The following is a 25,731-nucleotide window of genomic DNA, read 5'->3' as shown; positions in this document are numbered from 1 at the left end:
GGCCTCCCCGCCGAGAGGGTGGAATGCCTTTCCCCGTAATCAGCTGAAGCAAACCAGCAGCGGAGCGCTGGCCGCCGGTGTGCTCGTCCCGAGCCCGCGGGTAGAGCGGAGCGGAGCGGGCGGCTGACCCCGCGCTGCCCGGCGGCCGCAGCTCCGCCGCCTGCCCCGCGCTGCCGCGGCGCGGAGAGCCGGGAGAGCGGCCGCGAGAGCGCCCGACCGCCCTGCCCGACCGCGGGGCGGCCGAGCCCGCTCTCATCAGCCCCCTCTCCCGCCGGCACACCGGCACTCCCTCCGAGACGAGCGCAGCTGGACGGAAAATAAATCCAGGGGGGGAAAAAAAGCCTGTCAAATCTACCTCCGGCTAGTTCATCGCCCGAAAAGAAAGGGGGGAAAACGCGTATGCCTGCGTGGGGGTGCCAGGAGAAAGATGAGTGTTTCTTTCATTAACCTAATGGTAATTGCAAAAAGACTCGCTTTTTGTCAGCTTCACCTAATCAAAACCGAATATCTGTATGTGGCACTGACAAAATCAGTAAAACTTCACCTTCGACTTTATTGATCTGAACAGACAGGCAGAGTTTTCTATGGTGTTCAATTTAGGGAATTAAAAAAAATCACTCCGCTAACAGCATTTGGTACATTTCTAACCCATATGTCACCTCAGTGCTTTAAATAATTATATTTGCATGCAGGGAGTGATTCATAAATATGTCAGGATTGTGAAATATAGGCAGGCATTTCAAACTTTCTATTTAAAAAACATGAATTATGGCCACGAAAAATGTGTTCCCATTTAAGGGTGATACGAAGTATTTGGTGTCTAGTACAGAGGCCCATCCATCATATAGACAATAAAGAGAGTTTTTGCCTGACGTTGGAAATTTATGGTTGCCCTTCTCTGCCCTAATAACTCAAGCATTGTGTCAGCCTGTGACAGCCTTTGCAGAAAAACAGCAACCCTGTTATCAATCAAAAAGCCCTTTTACATTTTTAGCAAAACTCTGATCATCCAGACACCCTTTTAATGTATATATTACATCATTATAGATCATTCTGCACTTTTACTGCAACTCAACAAAATGATCCATCACTTCAGGACAGTCCTGATGAACGCTGATGTAAATTATTTGCACGTCGCTAGTACAGTACAAAATGAAAAATGTACTTTAGGTGGAATTAATTTTAGGGTGTAAAAAGCTAAAAATGAAAGCAGTGGGGATTAGAGGAGACCTAAATGCACCATTAGGGATAACTGAAAACAAGCTAATAGTTATTAAAAATTAAGATTATTTTAACCTTTTGGGATCATGGACCTAGACTGTTTCAAGAAAACAGCGAAGATATATTACATGCTTCTTCCTGCCCCTGCCAAACATAGCTGTTTTGTAATTGAGTGGAGGATCATTGTTCATTTGTCATTAGGGTGTTTAGATAAGGTTAATTATTTGGGTTCCAGTGCCTTTTCCAGCCATATCCTCAAAACTCTTCCTCATATCTCAAAGGACGCTGTTCCTGACTGTACCTCCCAGTTGAAGACGCATCTGGTTGATCTGCACAGTTTCCATAACAAAGTTGTCAATAAACACTCCGCATTTGGGATCCGAGTGACAAAGCTGGAGATCGCCTCCATTGTGTGCCATGGTTAATTTCTGAGGGATTACTGTAACCAAATATGTGGTTAGTTGGTACAATTCTCTCCCGTAGCCTCCTGGCTTTCGCAGAAGATAAACACAAAGATGCCTTTATGATTGCTGAGATGGAGTGATCGGACCAAGGTGTTACAAAAGCTACAAGACTTTTTTCCCCCCACTCTTAGAATCTAGACGCCAAATATCAATTCAAGTTACTTATGTATGAATTAGGAAATGTGTTCACTCGCTTTGGGCTCGATGATTTTAATCGTAGTACATTTAAAAACATGAAATGACACTAAAAATCTCCATGCACTTAACAGGAAACATACCCAGCCTTGCTCGTGTCATTGCAATTATTTGACTTGCTCTCTCCCTCTCCCTCTAGAAAGTTACCTTAAGGCATATTTTAAATAACAGCTGTTTGCATAAGAAACACCTTAAACATAAAAGAGGGTAGATTTGGAAAATAGCTGTTGGCAAACGGGTTTCGACACGGGAGTAAAAATTTTCACACTCACACATGAAACAATGTCAAGAGGGAAATCTGTCAAAGGGCTAAAAAGAGAAAGGTTGGGGTGGGGTTTTCTTATTCTTAGGTGCATTAATCTCTTCCTTATCTCGGTGTAACAAAAGGAACAAAATTAGACAAACGCATTTAAAAACATTCTAGGTGAAGTTATGTTTCCGAAAGCAGTAAGCAACCAGCCAAACAAGCAAACAAAAGTGATTTTCTGCTCGTTTAGTAAAAATGCCACTGACTACTAAAATTCACGTTCGCTTAAACGTGACTATTATTTTGAAGATGGCTCTGAAATTATCACCGCTTATAAAATGATTACCTACATCTCATGCAGAGTAAAATATATATTGCTTCTATGTGTTAGGAAAGTAATTACAATCATAAGGGTAAATATTTTCAGGTACTATGCGAACAGGGGAGAGGTTTGGAAATCTTACTTCATGTTGGCAAGCTTTCCAACTATTCACTTTAACAATATTCTCGAATAAATACCCCACACCTCTGCTGGATGCCTGGGCAGACGCATCAGTTATTAGCTGAGCACATGCAGTCTCGCATTAAAAAAAAAAATAAAAAAAAAAATAAAAAGGAAAAAAAGCCTCTCTCCAAATGTACCAAATTGTGGTGGTGTATTTCTGATAACCCATCACATTTCTTATCTTCTTATATGAATTACTATCATTCGTGTGAGAAAAAAAATAAAAAGAAAGAAGATGCACCATCTACAAAAATGTACTGCAATGTATATCTTAATAAAAACCTTGGGGCAGATAGTGAAATGTAAGTACTATCAAAGGAAATAAATTTGACGCACCGGATGGACAGACATGTAACTGAATTGTGTTACACACAGAAACACAACCCAGACACAACTCAGCAACTCTGCTTCTGCTAATTAACATCTTAGTCTTGTTCGAAAAGATAGAAAATAAAGGGGGGGAGGAGGAAAACAAACAAACAAACAAAAAAGCTAAACTAAAGGGCCTGTAGGGTTGTTGCTGTTCCGTTTAAAAGACTAAACGCCCTTTTCCAACATGATCTACAGAAGCTGACACTTAAATGGCAAGAGAGCAAGCTCTTAGAGCAGGCACGCTGGTGTCGAGGTTTCTGCAGTTCGCACTCCCGAGGGAAAAATAGTCAGTCCGGGTTTTTTGGGTGATCCTCACCAGGGTTTGCAGCTCGCCAGCCTGACCTGTCAAGCGGATTATTTTAGAGGGAGATTAATAGGGGAGGCGGGCTGCAATAATAATCGTTTTGTTTGATGTGACAACTTTGATAGGCGTTGATTTACTTACAAACTGATAGGCTTTTAATTGAGCGCCTCCATCCAGCTTGAGATGAAAGGAAAACCGCATTGAAAAGCTGCCCGAGTGCCCTCGAGCCTCAATACTGATTAGCCATCTCGACAGTGAATAGTTCAAGGCATTTTCAAACTTTTTTTCCTCTCTCGCTCTCGCTCTCGCTCTCCTCCTCAAATATCTGCCAGCCCACTCCTTTTTAAGAGAAAATAAATCATTTCCATTGTGTGCAAATAAAATCGACTTGACATGCTTGCCAATAGCTGGTAGGTAAAGGAAAGTGTGGACTGGCACTTGTTAATTAATTCCTCCTTTGCTCTCCTTTTTTTTTTTTTTTTTTTAAGTTACAATTTTCCTTTGTAAAAAGAGGAAGACGGGTTCCAACCCTTGGATTTTTTTTTCAAAGGAATAAAAGCAACAGCCACCAAAACTTCAACAAGACTACACAAGTAAATGCCAAACAGCAAACCGTCTGCACGGACTCATTAAACAAGAATCCCTCGAGAAGGTAACGAGCAGGACAGAATCGCACTTCTTCGGCTCAAGAGAGGAAAGGAGCCCGCAGCAGGCAAATCACAAACTCCGCACCGCTTTCAAGCTGCAGCCCCGCCGCCCGCCCGATCCTACGCGTGTGCATCCTAACTCCGAGCCCCTCGCTGGGAATCGTTTTCTGCGTGTGTTAAGCGCAGTGAATAAGCTCTCATAGCTCAAAAATGCTTTGGAGGGCGCAAAGGGGAGGAGATGTCTTGGGGCTGATTTTTTTACAAGGTTCTACATAAAAAAAGTTTACAGTACTGAGTGAGATTTAAATCTCATTTCAAAGGCTGAGGGGAGAGAAAAAAAATGAAAAAGAGAAGCAAATGAAAAAGCTGTCCTCTGAAGTTGCTAATTAAATTACCCTCTGATGCTTCTACTTCAGCCAGAAAGATCGGGGTTCGTTCTGTTCCCCCCGCTCCGTCCCCCGCTTTTCCCGTCGGTGCGCTGCCTGTTTTATACAAGTACCGGCTATCGCCTCTGCTTCCTTGGCTTACAAGTAAAACAACCCTTCCCGAAATCACCCTCACCTCCACAAGAAAAAAAAGAGGAAAGGAAAAATGGGGAGGGAGAGCCTTCCCACAGCTGACTCTACCTTAAGACAATTAATCTTTAGTCTTTCACCCTGGGAGGCAGGATAAATACAACGAGAAAACAGATAGGAGTCTCCCCGGTCCTGTAAGGAAAACAGCTGTTCCAAGCACTTTAATGCAAATGAACACAAATGAAGGTTTCAGCTTTTTTTTTTTTCTTCCAGAGTTTTACTGCACTCCATTTATCAATTGGACTTGACAACAAAAGAAAGAACTGGGGGAAAACCTGGGGCAGATTCAAGTCACTTCCACTCTAGATAAAGGAGGGGGGCCGGGGGGGGAGTTCCTTGAGGGCAAGTTGTGGGTCTTGTCAGTCCTATTGCAATATCGTGGGTTTTATGCAAGATTTCTTTCTCTACCTCCTCTCCCCTGCCTTTTAATTTTGATGGTCCTGCAAGATGACCGCGGTGATTGCAAAATGAAAGTACGTTTATGATTCTCCACTGAGAAGTTGTGCCAATAAACCTTATCTTTCAGAGAAAAGATAGAAATGTAAAAGTTTGTTAAAATTAATCGCATCTTTATTAAAGCTAGAGGAGTTCCGTGTATTTATCCTACTCTATACACTGTAGTAAAAGAGTAAAGTGGTTTAAATAAAATACAGCAGATATACTCACTGCGCTGCAAGATTTAAAGGGTACCTCTTGGCGGGGGAAGGGGGGGGGGGTACTGAGCAAACCTGCCTTGCATATACCTCGTAAGAAGAGCAGGTCATTAAAGACTATCTGACATATCTGTTTAGGGACTAGGGCAGACCGGTGTTTCAAGCGAAGAAAAAAGGACTGGGTTCAGCAAATCTAAACGTGAGAAAGTGAAAGTCCTTCCTCTCGTCCAACCCTTCCAGGATCAGCGCCTGTTCTGGTTGGAGTCCAGGTCAGGAATTGGACGCGACCCCTAAAGCACTTGCCTTGTTCTTCACTTGTCAAACGTGTTTTATCTCTAAGTGACCTTTTTGTTAATGTTGTAGATTGTGTGGGCCACCATGTCAGATCCGGAAACAAAAGTAAAAGATTGATTAACACATTTTGCCTGTGAAAAAATGTTATGGGATGAGGAGGTGGGGGGATAGTGGGAAGCAAAGTACAAAGAGAAAAGAAAAAGGCAACCCAGCGACTTGAAGGGCTGCGGATTCCGCTCGGGGCATCCGCCGGCACCGGTAAAAACGGGGCTGAGGGCAGAGGACTCGGTACCCTTCGGGAGCGCACAGACACAAAGCAGGACGAATGTAACGCCCGGGTGGACACCGTGAGCGTACCCAGAAGGCTCTCAACACAGCCTAGCTGAAAATCCAGCACATAAATGGCGAACCAGTACTCTCGTTGGGGCGAGGGGCCGCCTCCCCAGGCCCCCGCTGCCGGGGACCGGTTCAGCCCGGCGGGTGCAGGGACGAAGGACACTTTCGAATAGGACGAAGAGGGAAGGGGAAGAAGAGTCCAGCAGCCCTCCCCGACAGGGCAGTGAGGAGCTGGGGAGGGCTACCGGTTGCTGGCAAACAAATCCAATCTACTCCAAGGATTTATTCCGTAAATTAAAAGGCTTTTTCTCCCGAGGAGCCCGTCTCTCCCTCTGTTTTCTTTCCTTCTTCCTCCCTCTCTCTCTCCTTCCCCCTTCAAGTCACACCAGGCTTGTAATCAGCAACAAAAGCTGACATAAATCAAGGGCGGATTGACAGGGGCTGACAAATAACTGATTGATTGCGGTTGGGGAGCACTGACAATTGACGGCGGGGCGGAGAGTCCCGAAAGGCGGCGGCGGGCTGTGCGTGACAGCCCCGCGTGTGACGACCTCCCCCAATCCCGCCGCGCTCCCCGCGCCGCCGCAAGCCGCGCCGCAGCGCCCCGGCTCCCGCCGGCGACGTGCAGGCCGGCGCTCTGCAGGTTCTCGTCCGGGCCTCCCCCGCGCTGTCAGGCGGGAGGGGCGGGAAAAGCGCCCCGCGCCCTTCCGCGGATCCCGGAGGGGACACGGCGCGGCGGCAGCCACGGAGCGGTCCCGGCGGGCCGGCCTCGGGGCGGGGGGCGCGGGCCGGGCCCGTTCGCGCCGTGCGTGGCGGGCGGCAGGCCGTGCTCGGGGCGGTGTGCGAGCGGCGGGGGCGGGCGGGGGGAGGGAGGGCGGCGGAGGCCGCGGCCGCCCCCCGGCAGGCGCGGCGCCCCCCAGCCCCGCGGCCGCCCCGCCGCTGCCGCGCGATCCGCGCTGGCTGCGGAGGAAGAAAAACGTTCGCAGCGCGTGATGTGAAACACAGAATTAACGCCCATCCCATCCTAGGAGCGAAAACAAGGAAGGAGGGGAGGGGAGAGGGAAGGCGGACGAGAAAGGGAAGGAAAAAAAAAAAAAAAAAGGAGCGAGAGACCATTAAAAACGGAGAAAAAAAAAGCCCAGAAAAGGGAACGTCACATCCCCTTGACCCTCCAATCACCTCGGGGTCCCATTTGATTGGAAGGCGGTAAAGGCTTTAATCTCAGACTAATTCAGCTGCTTTTGAAGTGAGTTTCTTTGCCAGATCCCGGGCTGGATGGGCAGCGGCTCGCATCACAGCTGAGCGGCGGAGGCGAGCGCTCCGCGCCGCGCCAGCCGGGGGAGCTGAGAGCGGCCGAGGGGGACCGCGGCACACGCTCGCAGCCCCCACCCCCGCCCCCAGCACAGCCCAAGGATTACTCGGCTTTTTTTCCTCCTCTTTCTCTCCGGCCGGCTCCCCCTTTCCCTCCCCCTCCCCACCCACGCCCTCCCCGCCAGAGAGAGCCACGGGACATTGTATGTTTGTTTTTCTGCTCGGGGGGCGTGTGGCTTTTTTCCTTTCTCGCCCGCAGAAAGCGAGCGAGCGTTTCCGAGTGCGAGCGGCGCCACTTGCCCCAGTTTTCATGCGAGGTTTTGGGTCATGATCACATCGCCCTCGCTTTCTGCTATAAGAAGTAGTAAGCGCAGCAGCAGCCTCAGCGAGCCCGGAGGCAGCCCCCGCCGCAGCCGCAGCGCCGCCGACCTCGCCGGGCCGAACGGGCACGCTGGGAATAACGGCAGCAGCGCCGCCGCCAAGCCCTGCTTCCACGCCGTCCCCCCCTCGGACCCGCTACGCCAAGCCAACCGCCTTCCCATCAAAGTCTTGAAAATGCTCACGGCGCGGACTGGACACATTTTACACCCTGAATACCTGCAGCCTTTACCCTCCACGCCCGTCAGCCCCATCGAGGTAAGGACCCGGCCCCCGTCGCTTTCCTCGTCCCTGCCCGGGCGCTGGCTGTGCATGGCGGCTCCGCCAGCCGCCCTCGGCACTTTCCTGCGCTTTGAAATGCATTTATACCGGGACAGGGGCTTCTTTTGATCTCGAGTTAGTGCGAGGAGCCACTCCTGGGTATTGTTTCCGTGTTTACTGGGATAATGTCTAGTTCCTGTGTAAAATTAGTATTTTCTTTTTTGATATTTTGAGCTTTTTTTTTTTTCTCTGCTTTTTGAGAGGAGGGGTGGGTGGAAGGAACCGATCCACGCTGGGGTCGCGATCCGGCCACGCAAATAAGCAGCGCTCCGAGAGCCAAACAACCTTGCTTTTGCAGGGAGTGTGTTGGGGTGGGGGGGGACACACACGGGACGGGACGACACGACGCGGAGAGCGACAGGCTCAAACGTGGGTGCGGCAGAATAACTATTTCGGCTCGCCGACCGATTCCTTTCAAGTACCGACACGGATCTGTACTTCGGGGCGCCTGTTGGTCCCCTTTCTGCTCTGTCGAGGTTGCTGGTCCCCCTCTGCCTAGCTCGCTGTTTGCAGGACCGAAACTCGAAACAGAGCTGGTAGTGGGAAGGGTGTGTCCGTGGGAATGAATGATTTCATTAAGGTCTCTGCGGAGCGAGGACACTCTTCTCCCGGGGAGCCCTGCTCGCCGGCTAGCTCGGGCTCTGTTTATAAATAGTGCCAGCAGTCAGGGTGCAGAAATGCTGCAGTCGCTATAGTTCACGAGCGGGACTGCGGGCCAGCACGGCCCGAGCGACGCCGAGACGCCGAGCTCCGCGCTGCACGGGCCGCTGCCGGGGAGGCTGGGGGCATTGAAGGCGGCCGCGGCGAGCTCGCGGGGATACGAAAATCCCCAGCCCTTTTTAAAGGCTTTATGGAAAATGGTGCATTCAAGGGAGGGGGCTGTCAAGTTGATGAATGCGCACAAACTGTTCGTTACTTCCAGGCTGTACTCTGCAGAAACCTACGGGACAAGAGTCCTATGTAAGCAACGGGGGTTTTCTCAGACCCCGATTAAATCTCTTTCTTTGTATGTCCTTCTGATTTCCGCAGCTGGATGCAAAGAAGAGCCCCCTGGCCCTTTTGGCACAAACTTGCTCGCAGATAGGGAAGCCGGACCCGTCCCCTTCCTCCAAACTCTCCACGGTCACCTCCAATGGCTCCGGAGGCGACAAGGACTCCAAGTCGGGCCCCTTGAAGCTCAGCGATATCGGCGTGGAGGACAAATCGAGCTTCAAGCCGTACTCTAAGCCGGGCGCGGAGAAGAAGGAGCCGGGGGCGGCGGGCTGCGCGGGCGCCCCCGCCGCGGGGGTCGCGGCCGGGGAGAAGTCGGGATTCCGGGTGCCGAGCGCCACCTGCCAGCCGTTCACCCCAAGGACAGGCAGCCCCAACTCCAGCGCCTCCGCCTGCTCGCCCGGGCTGCTGCCGGCCGAGGGCAAAGGCGGGGAGGACAAGAAGGACTCGGAGGGCTGCGGAAAGAGCGGCAGCTCCGGCTCGGAGGGAGGCCCGGGCACCACCAGCATCAGCCACAGCCGGATTAGCGTGAGCTGTGCCGGGATTAACGTGGAGGTCAACCAGCACCAGGAGAGCACGCCGGGCTCCAAGCCCATCGCATCGGACTCCGCCTCCTCCTGCAGCAGCACCACCGCCACCTCCTCCACCTCCGTTCTGGGCTCCGGCCTCGTGGCCCCCGTCTCCCCTTACAAGCCGGGCCAGACCGTTTTCCCCTTGCCCCCGGCGGGCATGAGCTACCCGGGGACGCTGGCTGGAGCCTACGCCGGCTACCCGCCACAGTTCCTGCCGCACGGAGTGGCTCTGGACCCCACCAAATCCTCCAGCCTGGTGGGAGCCCAGCTGGCCGCCGCCAGCAGCCTGGGCTGCAGCAAGCCGGCGGGGTCGAGCCCGCTGGCGGGCGCGTCGCCGCCGTCGGTGATGACGGCGAGCCTGTGCCGAGACCCGTACTGCCTGAGCTACCACTGCGCCAGCCACCTGGCAGGCGCCGCCGGAGCCTCCTGCGCCCACGACCAAGCCCTCAAGTCCGGATACCCCCTCGTCTACCCCACCCACCCTTTGCACAGCGTCCACTCCTCGCTGACCGGCGCCACGCCGCCTTCGCTAGCCGGCCACCCTTTGTACCCCTACGGCTTCATGCTCCCCAACGACCCCCAGCCACACATCTGCAACTGGGTGTCGGCCAACGGACCCTGCGACAAGCGCTTTGCCACCTCGGAGGAGCTGCTTAGCCACTTGCGGACCCATACTGCCTTCCCGGGCACCGATAAACTCCTCTCCAGCTACCCCAGCTCCTCGTCGCTGGCCAGCGCAGCGGCTGCGGCCATGGCGTGCCACATGCACATCCCCACGACGGGCGCCCCGGGCAGCCCGGGCACGCTGGCCTTGCGCAGCCCGCACCACGCGCTGGGACTCGGCAGCCGCTACCACCCGTACTCCAAGAGCCCCCTGCCCACCCCCGGGGCCCCCGTGCCCGTGCCCGCTGCCACCGGACCCTACTACTCCCCTTACGCACTCTATGGGCAGAGACTCACCACAGCCTCGGCCCTGGGGTACCAGTGAGTGCAGGCAGCGGGGCTCTGACACACAACACAAAGTCTAGCGGTAAGGGAAGGAAGCCCTGCAAAACTTTATAAAAGTTGAAAAGAAAAAAAAACTGACTTTTTATAAAATAGTGTTCATTTGAGGACTGGATCCATGAGCACTGTATTTATTTATGTTAGCTTCAAGCGGGACAACGAATCATAAAGTGCATTACTAAACTGAGCTCAATAGGTAAAAGTGGAACACCCATTGTAGAATATAAATAAAAAGATAGAGGTCTTCTCTTTAATGTTACTTTAAAATTGCTATGATTGTATTGTACGTTCTTATTTAATGTCTCATTGAAACAAAAAAAATTTACATGCATGTTTGTTACTAAAAACAACTCGCAATTTGTCAGTTATAATTTCAAATTGCAATTATTTTTAAGGTGTATACCCTTGAAAGAGAATTGGTATTTTTTTGTATGTATTCTGGAAGAAAAAACAAAAACAATTCTATTCCAAAAACCTCATTTGCCTTATTTTGTTCTTTAAAAGGAACACTTAACTATTTTTAATTTTTAAGTCCACCCTGTAAAAAGGGTTAAGTAAGGTTTACGTCATGTACTAAAATAGACAATGTATCGCTTTAAAGATTAAAATTCCGTATATTTGATGTATTAAAAGGTTTTACTTTTTTTTTTTAATACGCTTTGATTCTGTTATAAAACCCGAGTAGGTCTTGGATGGAGGTGACTGCTAATTTCTCCTTAAGCGTTTATTCAATTTTAATTAAAAATTAAAAAAAAAAACCAAAGTTTTTTTTTTTTTTATTGTAACCCTAGGGCTCTCTTAAAAAATAATCAGACACAGTTGGTTTTTTTCCTCGTCAGTAGAATTTTCTGGCACGAAATAAGAAAACTGAGAATCGCTTAAATCTCTTTCCCTGTCTTTAAAGAAGGTAAACTTGTATTTTAAATGTTTTTACTGTGAAATATCTGGTTTTTAAAACTACTTTTCAACTAGAAGACTTCGTTCTTTTTTAGGGGAAGGCAAGACTGTTTTGTAAAAGTGTAAGATGATTATCCGAAAGCTTTTTTTTTAGCAATGTAATGCATACCTATTCATCTCTTTCTAAATGAGAAGTTCAGAAGTAATTAGGGAAGCGCTGTTTGAGCTCATCCAGTTATTTTAAATTTCTCTCTTCAGTTCGCACCGCAGCACAAAAGATCGTCACGTAAAAAAAAAAAAAAACAAAAAAAAAACGGACAGCTCTGAAAACTCATTTTCTTTTAAAAAGGAAGGGACGGGGGAAAAAAAAGAAGCCATCCGTTATTTGGGCCGAGTTTGCTCTTTACTGAAGTGCAGTGCCAAACTTGACGTGATCCCGAGAGGGGCTGCTCCTGCCTGCACCGCGCCTCTGCCTCCCCAGCCCGGGTTTCCTCCTGGCGCCCCAGGGCCACCGCCCAGCTCCGGCTCGTCGTCCTGCGTTCAGGTAGGAGCGGGGGCTGCGGCAGAACAGCCAGAGCAGCTGCCGAAACTGCCCAACAAACCGGTGCCGCCGACATAGTCGGAAAAGCGATACCCAAGTCCGTAAGGGCAATGCCAGCGAAGGGCTTTGCCCCGCGCTCTGCCAGGAGCTCGCAGCAGCGGCCCAGGCGGAGCCGAGTACCTGCTGCCCCTCGCTCGGCCCCAGCGCGACGCACTGGCAGGGGGCAAAGTTACAAGCGGCGACTTTGCTTGACAAATCACCGGGTTTTCTCCCTCGTTCTGGATTCCCCCTACAATATAATTACTGTTCAGAGTTTCCCGTGGTGCCCAGATGCTAATTAGTCGAATACATTTACTTCAGATAATTAGTGGAAGTTAGCGTTAATGTGCAAAGGCGAGAAAAGCAGCGAGCTCCTGAAGCTGCAGCGGCCGCCCGGCAGTCCCGGCACGGCTCCCCGGGCCAGGCCCGCGGCGGGGGCCGGGACACACGCGGGGAGGCCGGGGCTGGGCCGCGCTGCGGCTCTTTCGGGACGCTGTCCGAAAGCGGCACGGGAAATGCTTTGCGGTTTAACCAAACGTGTTACCCCCCAGCCGCCTTAAATGGGAAAGGGACCTTTGCGTATCTCTGCTTTAGGAAATGTAAAACGGGCTCTCGTTCTGTACCGACGAGTTAGAGAAAGGGAGGAGAGGGCAGTGCTGTTAACTGCACCCAGTAAACTTTAGTTATAAAATAAGAAGCCGACACAAACACAGAAAGTAATCGAAAGACGGGCTTCTCTGGTCGGGGGTGATGGTGGCGGAGGATCCGGCGAGCCCGAGAAAGGCAGAACAAGCTCGCAGTCCTTTCTGTATGCCGCACGCCCCCCGCTCTCTCCTGCAGCCCGGCCAGACTGCCTTCCCCGCTTTGCTATTTTAACTACTCTTAATTTGAGGAAAATTACATTTCAGGCTCCAGCTGGGTGTGCAAGCAACAATTACAGTTTTGCCGCGATTAAAACACCACCATTGCCATGTTCCTCTCCTGGTCGTGTGTTTTACAATTACGGATCTTGAACAGCTGCAGCTCAGACTTCGCTAACCAAATCCCATCGCCCATCAGGTGTTGCAGGGGTGATTTAAAAAGGGCGAGAGAAGCATTTGTGTCCTGGAACCCTAACTACAGTTTTGGAACCCTAACTACATTTCAGCTCTGAAGGTTACACACAAAGATTGCTGATGCAAGTGGTGAAATGAACACTTAATGCTGTTATTATTGTTTTGCTCAGATACTGTCCCCGAGGTTAAAGAAAAATTAAAACACCTTATTTTATATGTAGAGTGGTGATAAGTAGGTCTCTCTTCCAGCCTTGTTAAGTATATGACCTGGCAAGTGCCACCTAGGATTTGGATATTAATCTATTAAATTCGCCTTTTTTTCTAACAGAGATTGACTTATGGACATTAATGTTTTTAGGTAAAAGGACTACATTTGTTATTCCTCACCACCCCACCCCCCCACCTCCCGTTCTTACTAACTGGATGGGTTGTGGATTTGACAGCAGCCGCTGGTCCATGCCACCGAACTAAAATAATTTCACAGTGAAAAACCAGCTTGAGAGGACAAGCAACAGAAGGGCAAAACCCATCAAAACCCGAAACTGTGATCAATCTGACCAGAGTCAGGCATACATTAGTTTAAATTAAACAGTTTTGTCTTTCTCACAAATCTTTTTTGAACATTAAAGATAGAATCATGTAATATTTAAATCAACTCTTGTCAGATGCTAAGTGCAACTGAAGAACCAAAATAAAAATTAATGCGTTTCCATCCACTCTCAAAAGCTTACTTTGGATGCCACTTCGACAAAATACTTCTGATAAGCAACGGTTAGAAAAGAAGAGTCCTGTTTATCTTATCTACGGGGAAATGTAATTAAGGTAGTTTTATGAAACAATAAAACACCAGACTCCACAGACAGCAAAGGAGTCTCTGTAATATATCTGAGACTAGATGGGCATATGTATCTTGGCTTATGTGCACAAGCCCACACCAAACACACACATATACATATGCTTGCCTGGTTTTGGAATGCAAAATGTATGCTAGAACTAAAATACAAGGATGCCGTTATTACGGGAAGATTTTCCTCAGTGATAAGAGACTCCATTTGCTAAGACCGGAAAGTCACCCACTGCCCATTCACCACCTTTGGAGCCACCCTCAGCGCAGCCAGCAAGGTACACGCAGTGCTGGGGCTGGGGCTGACCCTCCTCTCTCTGACCCGAGGTTAGTAATGATCTACCCACATCTACAGTCGAAATCACTCAGGCAAAGGGAATCCCGAAAGATCCAAACTTTCTGAAACAAAAGTAAATGTGCATTCCTATTCTGTAAAAACATTGATCAAACTTCATTCTTTCGTACTTAGAAAAGATGGAGAGCACTGCTGATTTAATACTGTTGGCTCTGATGTAGGCTTTCGGTAGACCACAGCTTAAGGATTTTTGGTGGTCTTTTTTTTTTTTTTAATTGTGTGTGTTTTCTTTTGTTGTTTTTTGGGTTTTTTTTGTTTGGTTGGTTTTTGGTTTTGCTTTTTTTTTTTTTTATTTTGAAGGAACGATTCTGAAGTGGAAAATTGCTGGAGCTACCAGCACCAAATTTCCTTTTCATACAGATTTTTGGGTATAATTTCGGACATTTGTAATGCCGTGTTGAGATACCCCACCACCCCTGATTCTTTCTGCACCATGAAGCACAGCTAGCACTGCTTCATGAGCAGACCTGAGGCAGGCAAGCAACCAGTTCTGATCAGAGGTGTCTAATCCCTGCTAAATCTCTTTCTCAGCTCACTCCTGGAAAATTCGGGGCAGTCTACCTTTTGTTTTTTTAAGGTAAAATTTTGTTGCGATGAAGCACAGAGATGTCAGAAGAAAAAAGACGGACCCAGGTCTGTATGCTCTCACCTCTTCGGAGGCGGAATGCTTTGGCAGCAGAGACGTGGTTGAAATTTGAGCAGATTATACATTTGAGCTTGTGCATAAATGCGAAAAGACTGTCCTAATGCTGGATATTTCTCCATCAACATCAACCAGGTGCTGCTGTTGCAAAAATCTCACCTCCGACTGCTTGCTCTGTGCGTGTGTGCATGCACAGCGATGCACAGACTTTGTTCTCTCTTCATGTCTGAAATTCATCAACTACCCACCCCCGTTCCCAGCCCCACGTCCCCTACGTGGAAAAAAAAAAAAAAAAGTGAATCTGTTCAGGCTTTGAATATTGTGTAAGAAGCCTTGTGTGTGTATTTTTTTTTTTAATCTTCAAATGAATTAAAGACAACCTGACAATGCTGTCATCTGTCTTCAACGTCACATCAAGGCAAGAAATAATGATAACAGAGCAGCAGAAGGACGCCCACTGAAACCTGGAGGATATATATACACATATATATACACACACACATATATGCCTTGAAACAGTTTGAAAGAGAACAAAATTAGATTACCGCTCTTAGGCTATCACGGTAAAAACGTGTGGGATTTTGCGTGCGTGTGTGTGTGTGTGAGTGGCTCATCTTTCTGCCTTATTTTGTGAAGCGCGTGCTACTCGATCCAAACCACTTCTGTGGGATGGGACAAGAAGACGAGCAGGCACATTCCTCGTTCCCAAACTACCACGACCAAAGGAAGCACCAAAATATCCCCCCTCCCCCTCCACCGTTTCAGGTTCACGTTCCAGTTAATAACAAACATTACTGCTCTCCCGAGGCGCAGGCCAGAGCGGGCACGCTTTACGCGGAGGCCCGGGCGTGCACGTCACGCGCAGCTGCCCGGTGGAAGAGGGGCTGCTCCCGGGAAGGAAGAAGAGCGAGGAGCGGCTCCCGGGGAGGAAGAAGAGCGAGGAGCGGCTCCCGGGGAGGAAGAAGAGCGAGGAGCGGCTCCCGGGGAGGAGGAAGAGCGAGGAGCGGCTCCCTTTGTCTGCGCGGGCCGCGGGCCGGTGCCGCTCCCGGCCGCCAGGCGGCGCTGCGGCCCCCGGCGGAGCGCAGGGCAGCGGCCGCAGCCGGGCCGGGCCCCGACGGAGCCCGCGTGCTCGGGCACCGGGAACCGCCCGCAGTCCCGGAGGGCAGCATGGCACTACAAACGGTCTGCCCAGATAAAAACAGATAGCCCGGACCGAAAAAAAAACCCCAAAGCACACACACAAAAAAACTGCCCTCAAAAACAAAACTAAGAATCATGATGGTTGGGTTTGGGTTTGGTTTTTTTTGTTGTTGTTGTTTTGTTTTGTTTTTTTTTTAATCGCGCTTGTAATCTCATTCGCTCTGAAGGGTAAATAAATTGCAGTTGTATGAAAAACAATTGGTGCTACATGTGTTCATAACAGATGGGATCTTATCACAGTTTAACTGTAATAAATTCTGACTTCTCGAAATTGTAATTTCTGCTCCATGCTGGATGTCTCTTTTCTACTGTAATAATAGGGCTACGAACTCTTGAGAGCAAGCAGAAAAGTTTTCGTTGCTAGCGTTGCTCAAGAGCCGGGGCATGCTCCTGCAGCCTCCTCCCAAATGCGGCTCTTTGAAAGTTCGCATGAAAACGCATCTGAAAATCAAAAGGGAGAGAAAACCCTGGCCTATAGGGAGACAAACAGCTGATCCTTCCCCCGCTGAGTAACATTATTTACTAAGGCCAACGATAATAGTCTTTAAAATACATGCAGAAAACCTAAGAACGAGCCCTGTGTGTGAAGAAGCCCTGGCAAATGACAGATCACGGTTTGCTTTATGAAGAGAGAAAATGCGAAAAGAAACCGAGCCCCTGAGGAAGGGGGAACCAAACTTTAGATTAATCCCCCCTCGCTCCAGCTCACAAAATTAAAAAATAAATTTGAATAACCACTGAAAGGATAAAATTATAATAATAAATTGTCCATATTCACTGAGGCTGCGGGACTAATTATTTTCACCATCTCGACTTGCAATTGCTGTTTATCAAGTCGTAGGATAAATGCTTGTAAATCCATTACATTTCCATAAATCCTTACGCCACTTTGTTTTTGGCCAATGCTTTTGCAGCATTAATTGATTTTATTGCACTCTCTGAAGTCACTGTTTATTAAACTCAAGCAACTTCTCTCTGAAAGCGCTGGGTTTTTCCATCGACATACCAACCCACGAACGGGAATTACTGAGGTTACTATAGGATCTGGTCCCTTTTTTTACACCCCTGCTGTGATTTTGATGGCAAATGCGAACTGCAAATTATAAGTTTCTAATAATCTACGCTGTTACAGAAAACAGCCCCTTTATCGCTGTTGAAAAATTAGTCTGAATCCAAACACCACCCTTCCCCATTGTTTTTAAACGGGGGAGGCATGAAATGCTACTGGGCGATGGAGATCTAACACACTAAGAAACGCTCTGCGAGTCTTTTACGTTACTGGGTGGACAGCAGTTATTTTTAGAAAAGGATTTTCGATGTGTAACTGTAAGTCCAACGCAATTTAGAAATGAGTACACAAGTTCCAGGTTTCTCAAACCCTCCTCCCCTTTTCTTCAATCGCCTTCAGAAAACTGGCCGCAACCAGCCTTAAACTGATAAATGATTTCTGACTCAATAGCAGCTGATTTCCAGTTCCTTCACCTGTCACGCTAGCCCCGTGATCGCTATTTAAAAGCGTGAAAAGCTACCACTGGTGTTCAGAGCGCTCTCGCTGTGCCCAGGCACCCCGGGCAGCGAGCCCCCTCTCCCCTCCCTTCGCGCCGCCACTGCCGCCCGCTCCATCACACCGAGCGAGGAGGTCCCCGCCATCGGCGGGTGCTGCGGAGCCACCTCGAGGGACTTCAGTGACGCAAGATCTTGTAAAACGCAGATAATTACTACAGATCACATGCAGGAGACATGTAGAACTGCCTGGTTTAGGTAGGATAACATAATGCGGGTATTATGAAGGTACCCTTCGTATTACAGGTTCAGTGTCTGTAGCCTACCCTTAGCTCCTCAGCCTTTTTAGTCACATCAGCTGCTACCCACGAAGACGTTTTGCAAAGGTGAAGGCATCAGTTGTTTGCGATGCGGTCATTACTCACGCTGGGAGGAGGAGGGGAAGGACAGGGAAAGCAAGCCACGGAGCTGCCCCCTGCCTGCGCCTGACCCCGCGGGCGGCGGGCGAGGAGGGCAGGGCTCCGGGCCCCCCGCCCCGGGCCAGCCCCTGGACCTGCTGCGGCACCTCCGCGGGTCCCCGTAGGAGACGAGGCACGAGGGAAAGGCCGGAGCGTCTCCCTGCTCGGGACGCGATGGGGCAGCGCCTCAGCTCGGCGCCCTGCCGGCACGACTGGGAGAAGCCATTCGCTTGCTCACGGCAAAGCGTCCTGTTTGGAAAAGGACACCTCTGCGCTACATCCACTGCCACAGCTTTAGAGGGGTCGGTTCAGCTGGGACTGGGACAGACAGCTCAGGTGTGAGGGACTCACACTCCGTACAAGGGAAGTGATCCCACTACGAGCACCCTTTCAGCCACCACAAGATCTAAAAGTGCAGCTGCAGTGTAATGGTTTAGTTTCACTGAGGTTAGTAAGCAAGAGCCCAGATTCTCAAGCGCACCAAGCTATCTTAGTGTTGTGGGGAAATGTCTCCTCTCTTGTACAATTCACAGCCCTTAAAATTCTCTTTGTGGAGATGTGTTTTTTCCTACCAGGAAAGATCAACTACTACCATCATCTGCTGCATTCTTTCTCTATGGTTGAAGTACTTATCTTGAGGCAGAGGAATATGAATCAATTCCCCAATCTGAAAGATTTCAGACCCACAATCCTCACTTCTTATTAGGGTTCCTCAGTCACCTGGATAGTCTAATGTGGGGAAAATCTCCATTCGCTCCTTTGAAGGCATTTCACCTTGTATAAAAGTGCACTGAGCCAGAGGGAAAGAGAAGGAATTAACAAGGCTATGGTTACAGTGCTCACCAAAGCCCAGAGCTCAGGTGTCTCAGTCAGTGCTCAGATCTAATCATGTTCCTACCCACTCTCTTTACCCAAGAAAAAGCTTTAAACATTCCATACAGAAGAGGTAACATTTGCAACATACCCTTTTCACCCTAAATGGTAATTAGAAGAGATGAGTCTCTTACTCTACTCAAGGGGAATAGGAAAAAACCCAAATCTGTAGCCACCAAGTTACTAGATAAATAGCTAATGGAATAGGCCCCTTTGAGTGACCATTTTTCAAAGAAAGTAGAAACCACCATGGCATGTTAGGTGACAGCAAGCTCTGCCTGACAAGGCTTTAGTAAAATGTAAGGTTTCCCACTGCATGCACTGATCACAGAGCAAAGAAAAACTGGTTCTTGTAGTAGAGTTGCCAGCTGTGTTTCATGTATAAGTATTTCTCCTCTTTGGTATGCATTTTTATTACTTGTCCCACCCCATATGGGGCCACTGAAGACCATCCCCACTAACCTGCTCACCACTGCCTAAATCAGGCTACCACAGAAATTCACCGATGGAGACCAAAACAAACCCAGCCAAAATCTTACTTGTCCATATATAGTTTTACAAGAAGATTAACTTAATTTCATCAACGTCTAAATAGAAAAATAATTGCCTTATAGTCAGTTTCCATAATGAAATACTTGAGCTCATGAGTCTGAGAACATTCATAAGATATTCTTTTCCTATTTCCCCTCCCAATTCCCTTTCTTCTGCAAAATCACAATTTCCTTAAATATATATTGCACCAGCAGGCCCAAGGAATGTGTTCCAGATAAAACAGATGAGTAGAAATAAGTGTAGGGGGTTTTCTGCTTTGGTTTTATTTACTTATTTAAAAAGGATCAGCTGCTAAATACATTTCAGTAGAGGTGTCAAATATTTTATGACGAGAGCTGATCTCGTTTATAATTATAGTCTTCAGGCTGACTTTATGGAGTTAGGGTAAAATGTTATACTTGATCATAAGCAGATATCCTACATACATCAATAGGTTTATAAAAAGATTGAGAAAGGAATTTAGACCAGATGCAGCAACTAATTTTTCTAGTTTAACTGTGTAATTTGATGGAGAAGCAAATGGTTGTTGATGTATCTACAAAACAGGTACTGACAAATTCTCTGAGCAAACTGGCTACTCAGAGTACCTCCATCTTGTTTTAAATAAACTGGGCAAGTGTTATAGCAAGTCTTACCTCCTCAATGACCAGTTAACACTTTTTATACTATTTTAATCTACCTATTTCTAAAGTAACTGAGTAAAAATGGTACAATTTCCTACATGTAGATACAATTAAAGTCAGCAAAAATACTGCTAAACTCTACCCCAACTGATAGTTATACCAGTATAGTTTAATCCCTATTAGAGAAGGCACTTGTGAATCATCATAGCTGTGTATAAACCAGGTCACAGGTTATGAAAAAAGCTAACTCTGTAAAGGAGAAAATATTTATTCTAACTAAAACACTTAAACTTGTATAAACAGTGTTCCACATGGTTAATTGTGTTTGCTGGTTAATGGGATTGTGTCAATTTACATTTATACATTCAAGCTATTAGAACTTGCACACACCCTAAGTTCACAATGTAATGTGAAATTCTAGTCAACCTGAAATCAGTAGAAGTTTTCTAGCAATTTGAGAAAGGCAGGATTTCTCCTGTTACAGAAGAAGCCCTAAAGCTTACAAATTCTAATTTCAAACATAAGAATATGTAACACAGTTGTACAATTCATGACAATTTGGGAAGGGGCCTGGGGAACACCTTGGAGCAAACTATGGGAATTTTGGTTCTCTCTCTGATGGTTTAGAGGTCAAAATCTGAAAGGGCCATGCAAGGTACATCCATGTAAAGAGGTAAGAAAGACAGCATTGAACTCATATACCGAGAAGAGCTGGTTTTAGCCATTGTATCACAGACTCAGTCAACTTGGAACTGATGCCTGTCAAGATAATAAGAGCACGAGGAGCTTAATCAGCACATCTGTCTGACCAATCATCTCTCATGTTTTAACACAAGAAATTGTTTCATTTTAGTGATGGGTGAGATGCGTACATTTTTATTTCATGTATGTTATTTACACAAAAAATGTCTCGTCCACGTCTTTCCCCAAGAAAATAATAGAATAATACTTTGAACTTAACTAAGAAAAACCCCCTCAAATTACTATGAATTAGTAAGAAAATAGAGGTCTGTGAAATGTTCTACAATTTTGTTTGGTTGTTTATGCCAAGCACCTCTGAAAATATCTACATGTGTTCTGACAGCTAATAATCTTAGATGAAGCAAACCAATAAAAATTAATTATTGAATAAGTAATTTAGTTCAGCTTTTCTATGCATAGATACACAGACTAGTTTGCACACTGAGTACTAGAAGAATAATATAGTTAGTTGTGCATCCCCATCTTGAAAACAATTATTGCATAACCATGTCATTTCATCAGCTATTAAATGGTAAACTCACTTGTGCAACATTTTCCCAGTTTTTCTGTATTGCAGGCATTAAAATGAGGACAGGCATATTTCTGTGAAGTCTCTTTTGATGTATTTTGTAATAGTTTTCTTTTATCTGTTCTAAAGCTCACAACAGTTTTTTTTCGTCCCAGAATTAAACTACCCTCTCCACCACACCCACATCACAAGCTGTCCTTAGGAATGCAAGTACATACAATCCTGGAAGTGTAATAATCACCATCTTGCTCATTACCTGGAACCTCCAGGGCTGACTCACAAACCCTTACACCTCGAGTTAAATATCCTAGCAAGCAGCTGTGGCATACTCATATCCGCTGCTGGCCAGATGCAGCCACAGAGAGGGACACACAGCACACTGAACAGTGGGCTACACATGCACACCCACTCAAAAGCAGGTTAAAGATTGGCTAGAGACTAATCCATTTTATAGGCTCAGAAATTGATTTTCAGAGAAGCTGAACTACAGGTGCTCAAGTCTGTTTAAAAAAAAAAAAAAACAACAAAAAAACCCCCAAAAAACTGCCTAACTCTGGTGGTACTGTTAGCAGCGTTCACTGCAGCAGAGGAAAGCATGGGAAACATGATCTTGGAGTCTGGTATTCCCTAAGCCCAGGTCCATTGTGTGCAGCATGACACTGTTATTCTTCTCCTGGAGTGGTGGCTAAGGGTGTTTGCTTATAACCACAAAATTAGGGACAAAATGGACTGTAAATGTTACCCATAGCACTACCATTCAGTTATTTTTGGATGCAATGTACAATACACTTAATTAAATCCTCATCAGAACAATATGAGGTGACAAGATATAGGTATATTACTGATAACTAGTGAGACTGTTAGAAAGTAGCCAGTTGTAGAAATCAGCTCTAGACCAAGTCAGACAAAACTGGTATAAGTTAAACAGGATAATGAACTAAGTAAGTGGATCTCTAAACCTTTAAATTTCAGAAAGGCAAACTCTGGTGTAGTTACATCAGCTGGACTGTGGAGTTAATAGGTTGAATAGGGAGCAAAGTCTTACTAATACTTCACATAAAGAATGTTTAAATAGTCAAGAATCTACATTACAAACACAGTAAAAAGAAAAGAGAAATGCAGGAGAAGGCACTCCAGGCCAAACTGGATGTACTACCACCCCGAGAAGTGTTAGATGTGAAAAGAGAAACAGACAAAACACATGGGCAAAAGCACTTGTCTGTGCTCATTGGTCCTTAACTGAGAAGCATGGGGTGAAGTGAGAACTGCCAAGAGAGGAACTGTCCTAGGCTTGGCAAAGGGTATTAAAATAGATGAAGATATTTTTTCAGTTACATAAATGAAAAGAACCAATGCAGTAAAGATTAAGGATAATACGGGCACGTTCCAACCTTGAATTGCTATGTTGTATTCATTTAAATGAGAACAGCAATACTGAGCATGGGGAAACAACTGAAAGGAATGACACTAAAGAATAAAAATCAGATAAGTCAAAAAGAAATCAAATCTGGTGTGGTCCCAGACTACAGGAGTTGATCTCCAATCCAACTCAGAATTCTAGAATTTAAGACCACAACAGCAACAAGTAATCTCTACCAAACTTAAAACAAAACTGATACAAGCCAAATAAAGATTATTATAAGGACTGAAATATGATGTCTGATTGATATTTTTCATTCTGCTTCCAGTAATAATGGAAGCAGAATGAAACTTACAATAGCAGCTTTTCTAACTTTACAATAGCAAGTTGAAAGCAACGATGCACAGACAATAGATAAAAACATTTAAGAGATACAACCTAGGATTATTGAAAGTAGATGACAACACATTAAGTTTCCTCCGGTTTAAAGAAAAACTTCAAATCTGCTAAGAAAGCATAAATGGTATAGTTTCTCAATATTAATAGGGTGACTGCTAAAACACCATGATTGTGGATCACCACTGTATGGCAGCTGGTGTAACTTCCAACAGAGCCAGGGAAAAGCAATAGTGTTGTGTAAAGGCCTGGGAAGAGCTCACCTGAAGTACTGCATTCAATCTAGTCACTTGCATTTGAGAGATTAACCAGACTTAGAGCAGGTAGAGGAGGACTGCTAGGTAGATAAGGGCAATGGAAAGCTTATAATGAGATTAAACAAGCTTGATTTATTTAATCTACTATAACAAAAGCTGAGACAGGACAGGATTGTTTTCTAACTTCTAGTTAAAAAGCTGAGAGAGAAAAAAAAATATTAAAAGAGGATTTTTGGCATAAGTCCAACTGGACTTGAGCTAACCTGTTTTTTTTTTAAGTGTATGGTGCTAGCTCCTTGTTTTTGACTTTAACCCAAGTCAGTTCCAATAGCAAATGGCTCACCAGCAATGTTGTAAAGCAATCACATTCTGTAACAGCCATCCTCTGGGAATAGTGGGAATAAACCACACAAGGGTTCTTAAGATAGAGTACAACACACTTCAAAAACAAATTATCCAATGTGACGGCTGCAGTAGGGAGGTGAGGACTCAGTAAAACAGCGAGTGCTGTCCTGTTCCAAAGCCTTGCACAATGGAGGAGTTGGTAGATGGAATGAAATCTACCATGATAAAAATAACATTTTTATGACACAAAGACCTGTATAACACCAATGACGAGGTAAACAGTACTACAAAGGCTATTTTCCCTTTTCACACTTAAGAAGCCCCAACTTGTTATTTAACAACAGAAGAAAGTCACAAAACAACGATGTGTAAACAACCACATTACACATAAAAGAGTTACAGAATTCCCTTCAGAAGGGAAACGCCATTGTGACAAAACTTACTTTTCCCTGTAGAAAACAAGTTATCAACAAAACCCATAGAATCTTAAGTCAAACACATCAACTTTAAATTTTTTTTGAACAAAATTCCCCAAAAGAATTCTTCCTTAAAATGAAATACCATAATGCAAGACACACAAATAACAAACAACCTAAAGACTACTCCAATACAAAAATTCAAAACCTTTGTTTTAAAGGAAAGCAGATCTTTATGAAAAATTTTCGCTTCCAATAAAAAAAAAATAGTAACATTTGAATCAAGGAACGCTTAAGCAGATAATGATTTGTAAAGGGATTTTCCTTGATACATGCTTTAAAAATCTCCAAAAGAAGTTAACGTGATGAACAAGCATTCCCCAGAGAGAAAAGGAAGGGAGTTTTAGCCGAGGCACTGACCTGCGGGCAGCCCCGGCGGCGCTGCTGCTGCTCCCGCACCGCGCCCTTCCGGCAGGGCCAGCCGAGGCCCGGGCGGCCGCGGCCCCTCACGGCCTCTCCTTCTCCGAGGACAACGGAGCTACTGCTCCCATCCTCCCAAGCAGCCACACACCGGCTTCGGGCACCCCAGCAGCCATGCCTGCCTGCCTTGGGGCGCGGAGCCCGCTGTGACGAGGGCTGATCTTCCCCAGGTGAGCAATTTAAAACGCCCAGGTTCCCCCAATTTGCCCAATTAGTGCTACTTGGAGGCCCGCACTGGGATGGAGCTGCTGCCGGGGCACGCTCCTGTGAGGCAGCCGCACATTCCCGGAGATGTCTGCAGCGGCTGCACCGAGGTGTGGCACGGCTCAGGCTGCGTTTTGTCCCGCCAGTGCCCGGGGAGTGGGACATGCACATCCTCCCCTTCCTGCGGCTCAGATGGGTTTTGTCCCGCCAGTGACCCGGGAGTGGGACATGCACATCCTCCCCCTTCCTTCTCCAGACACTCCGGCCGATGCCTCACGTGCCTTTGGGCCCTTGCTGCTGAGGGGAGGTGTGAGGGAACCTTCTAGAACCCCTGGAGGTGACAGCGACTCGGGGCTCATGACACTTATTTAAACAAAAACAGATTTGAAAAATGAGAAACTCTGTTGACTGGTCCTACTTTAGAAAGCTAGAATGACCTCCCCAACAGGAAAACCAACTGGTCTTGGGCTTGTGATTCTGAAAAATGCCATCACTGAATGTTTGTGTAATGCCTGGTAGCTACAGTGTGCTGTGACATTAAACAAGGTTGCAGACTCCTGCTCGCAGCACGCAACTGTAAAAGTGATAACAGAACTGATCTCTTCCTTCCAGTTTGCTGCGGGAAATACTGGGGGAAAAAAGAGAGCTGATCCATCTTCATGGGCTTTTCAGGAATTGCTCTCTGCTGAGAATACAGCTGGGATGAGCTCATATTAAACATGCCTCAACAGCCAGCACCGCGTCATTTCTTACGGGCTAGAAAGTTGCCATATAGTGACAACTTTTAGCTGCAATTGAATTAAAAGCTACACTTACTTACTCATTAAAAAGATGCTAATAAGGCCATTCAGTGCATACTTGAATTGTTGACACCTGTATTAGAGAAGAATATGAAAGTGGAGCTACAAGAACTACAAAAAGTAGAAAATGAACTATTTTAAGTACACAATAAGAGTTCCAATGGATATTTTACATCACGAACAGCAGGTCCCAGTTGTATGCATTCATTAATCTTGTCCCTTCCTTGCAA

At 46.8% G+C, this 25,731-nt stretch overlaps 1 protein-coding gene across 1 annotated transcript; it reads left to right on the top strand.

Annotated features, from left to right (window-relative positions):
• Nucleotides 1-7,003: 7,003 nt before the first annotated feature.
• Nucleotides 7,004-11,139, top strand: ZNF503 (zinc finger protein 503). The gene is made up of 2 exons (XM_066554587.1): nucleotides 7,004-7,760; nucleotides 8,853-11,139. The coding sequence occupies exons 1-2, from the start codon at nucleotides 7,452-7,454 to the stop codon at nucleotides 10,371-10,373; spliced, it is 1,830 nt and encodes a 609-aa protein (XP_066410684.1). The 5' UTR covers nucleotides 7,004-7,451; the 3' UTR covers nucleotides 10,374-11,139.
• The last annotated feature ends 14,592 nt before the right edge of the window (nucleotides 11,140-25,731 follow it).

This window comes from Molothrus aeneus, chromosome 8 (assembly GCF_037042795.1).
Source record: "Molothrus aeneus isolate 106 chromosome 8, BPBGC_Maene_1.0, whole genome shotgun sequence".
Lineage (NCBI taxonomy): Eukaryota > Metazoa > Chordata > Aves > Passeriformes > Icteridae > Molothrus > Molothrus aeneus.
This window is presented reverse-complemented; position numbering and strand designations above follow the sequence as displayed.

Coding starts and splice junctions, on each gene's coding strand:
- ZNF503 (XM_066554587.1), top strand. CDS start 7,452: ATGATCACATCGCCCTCGCTTTCTGCTATAAGAAGTAGTAAGCGCAGC. Junction 7,761..8,852: donor CGCCCGTCAGCCCCATCGAG/GTAAGGACCCGG, acceptor TGATTTCCGCAG/CTGGATGCAAAGAAGAGCCC.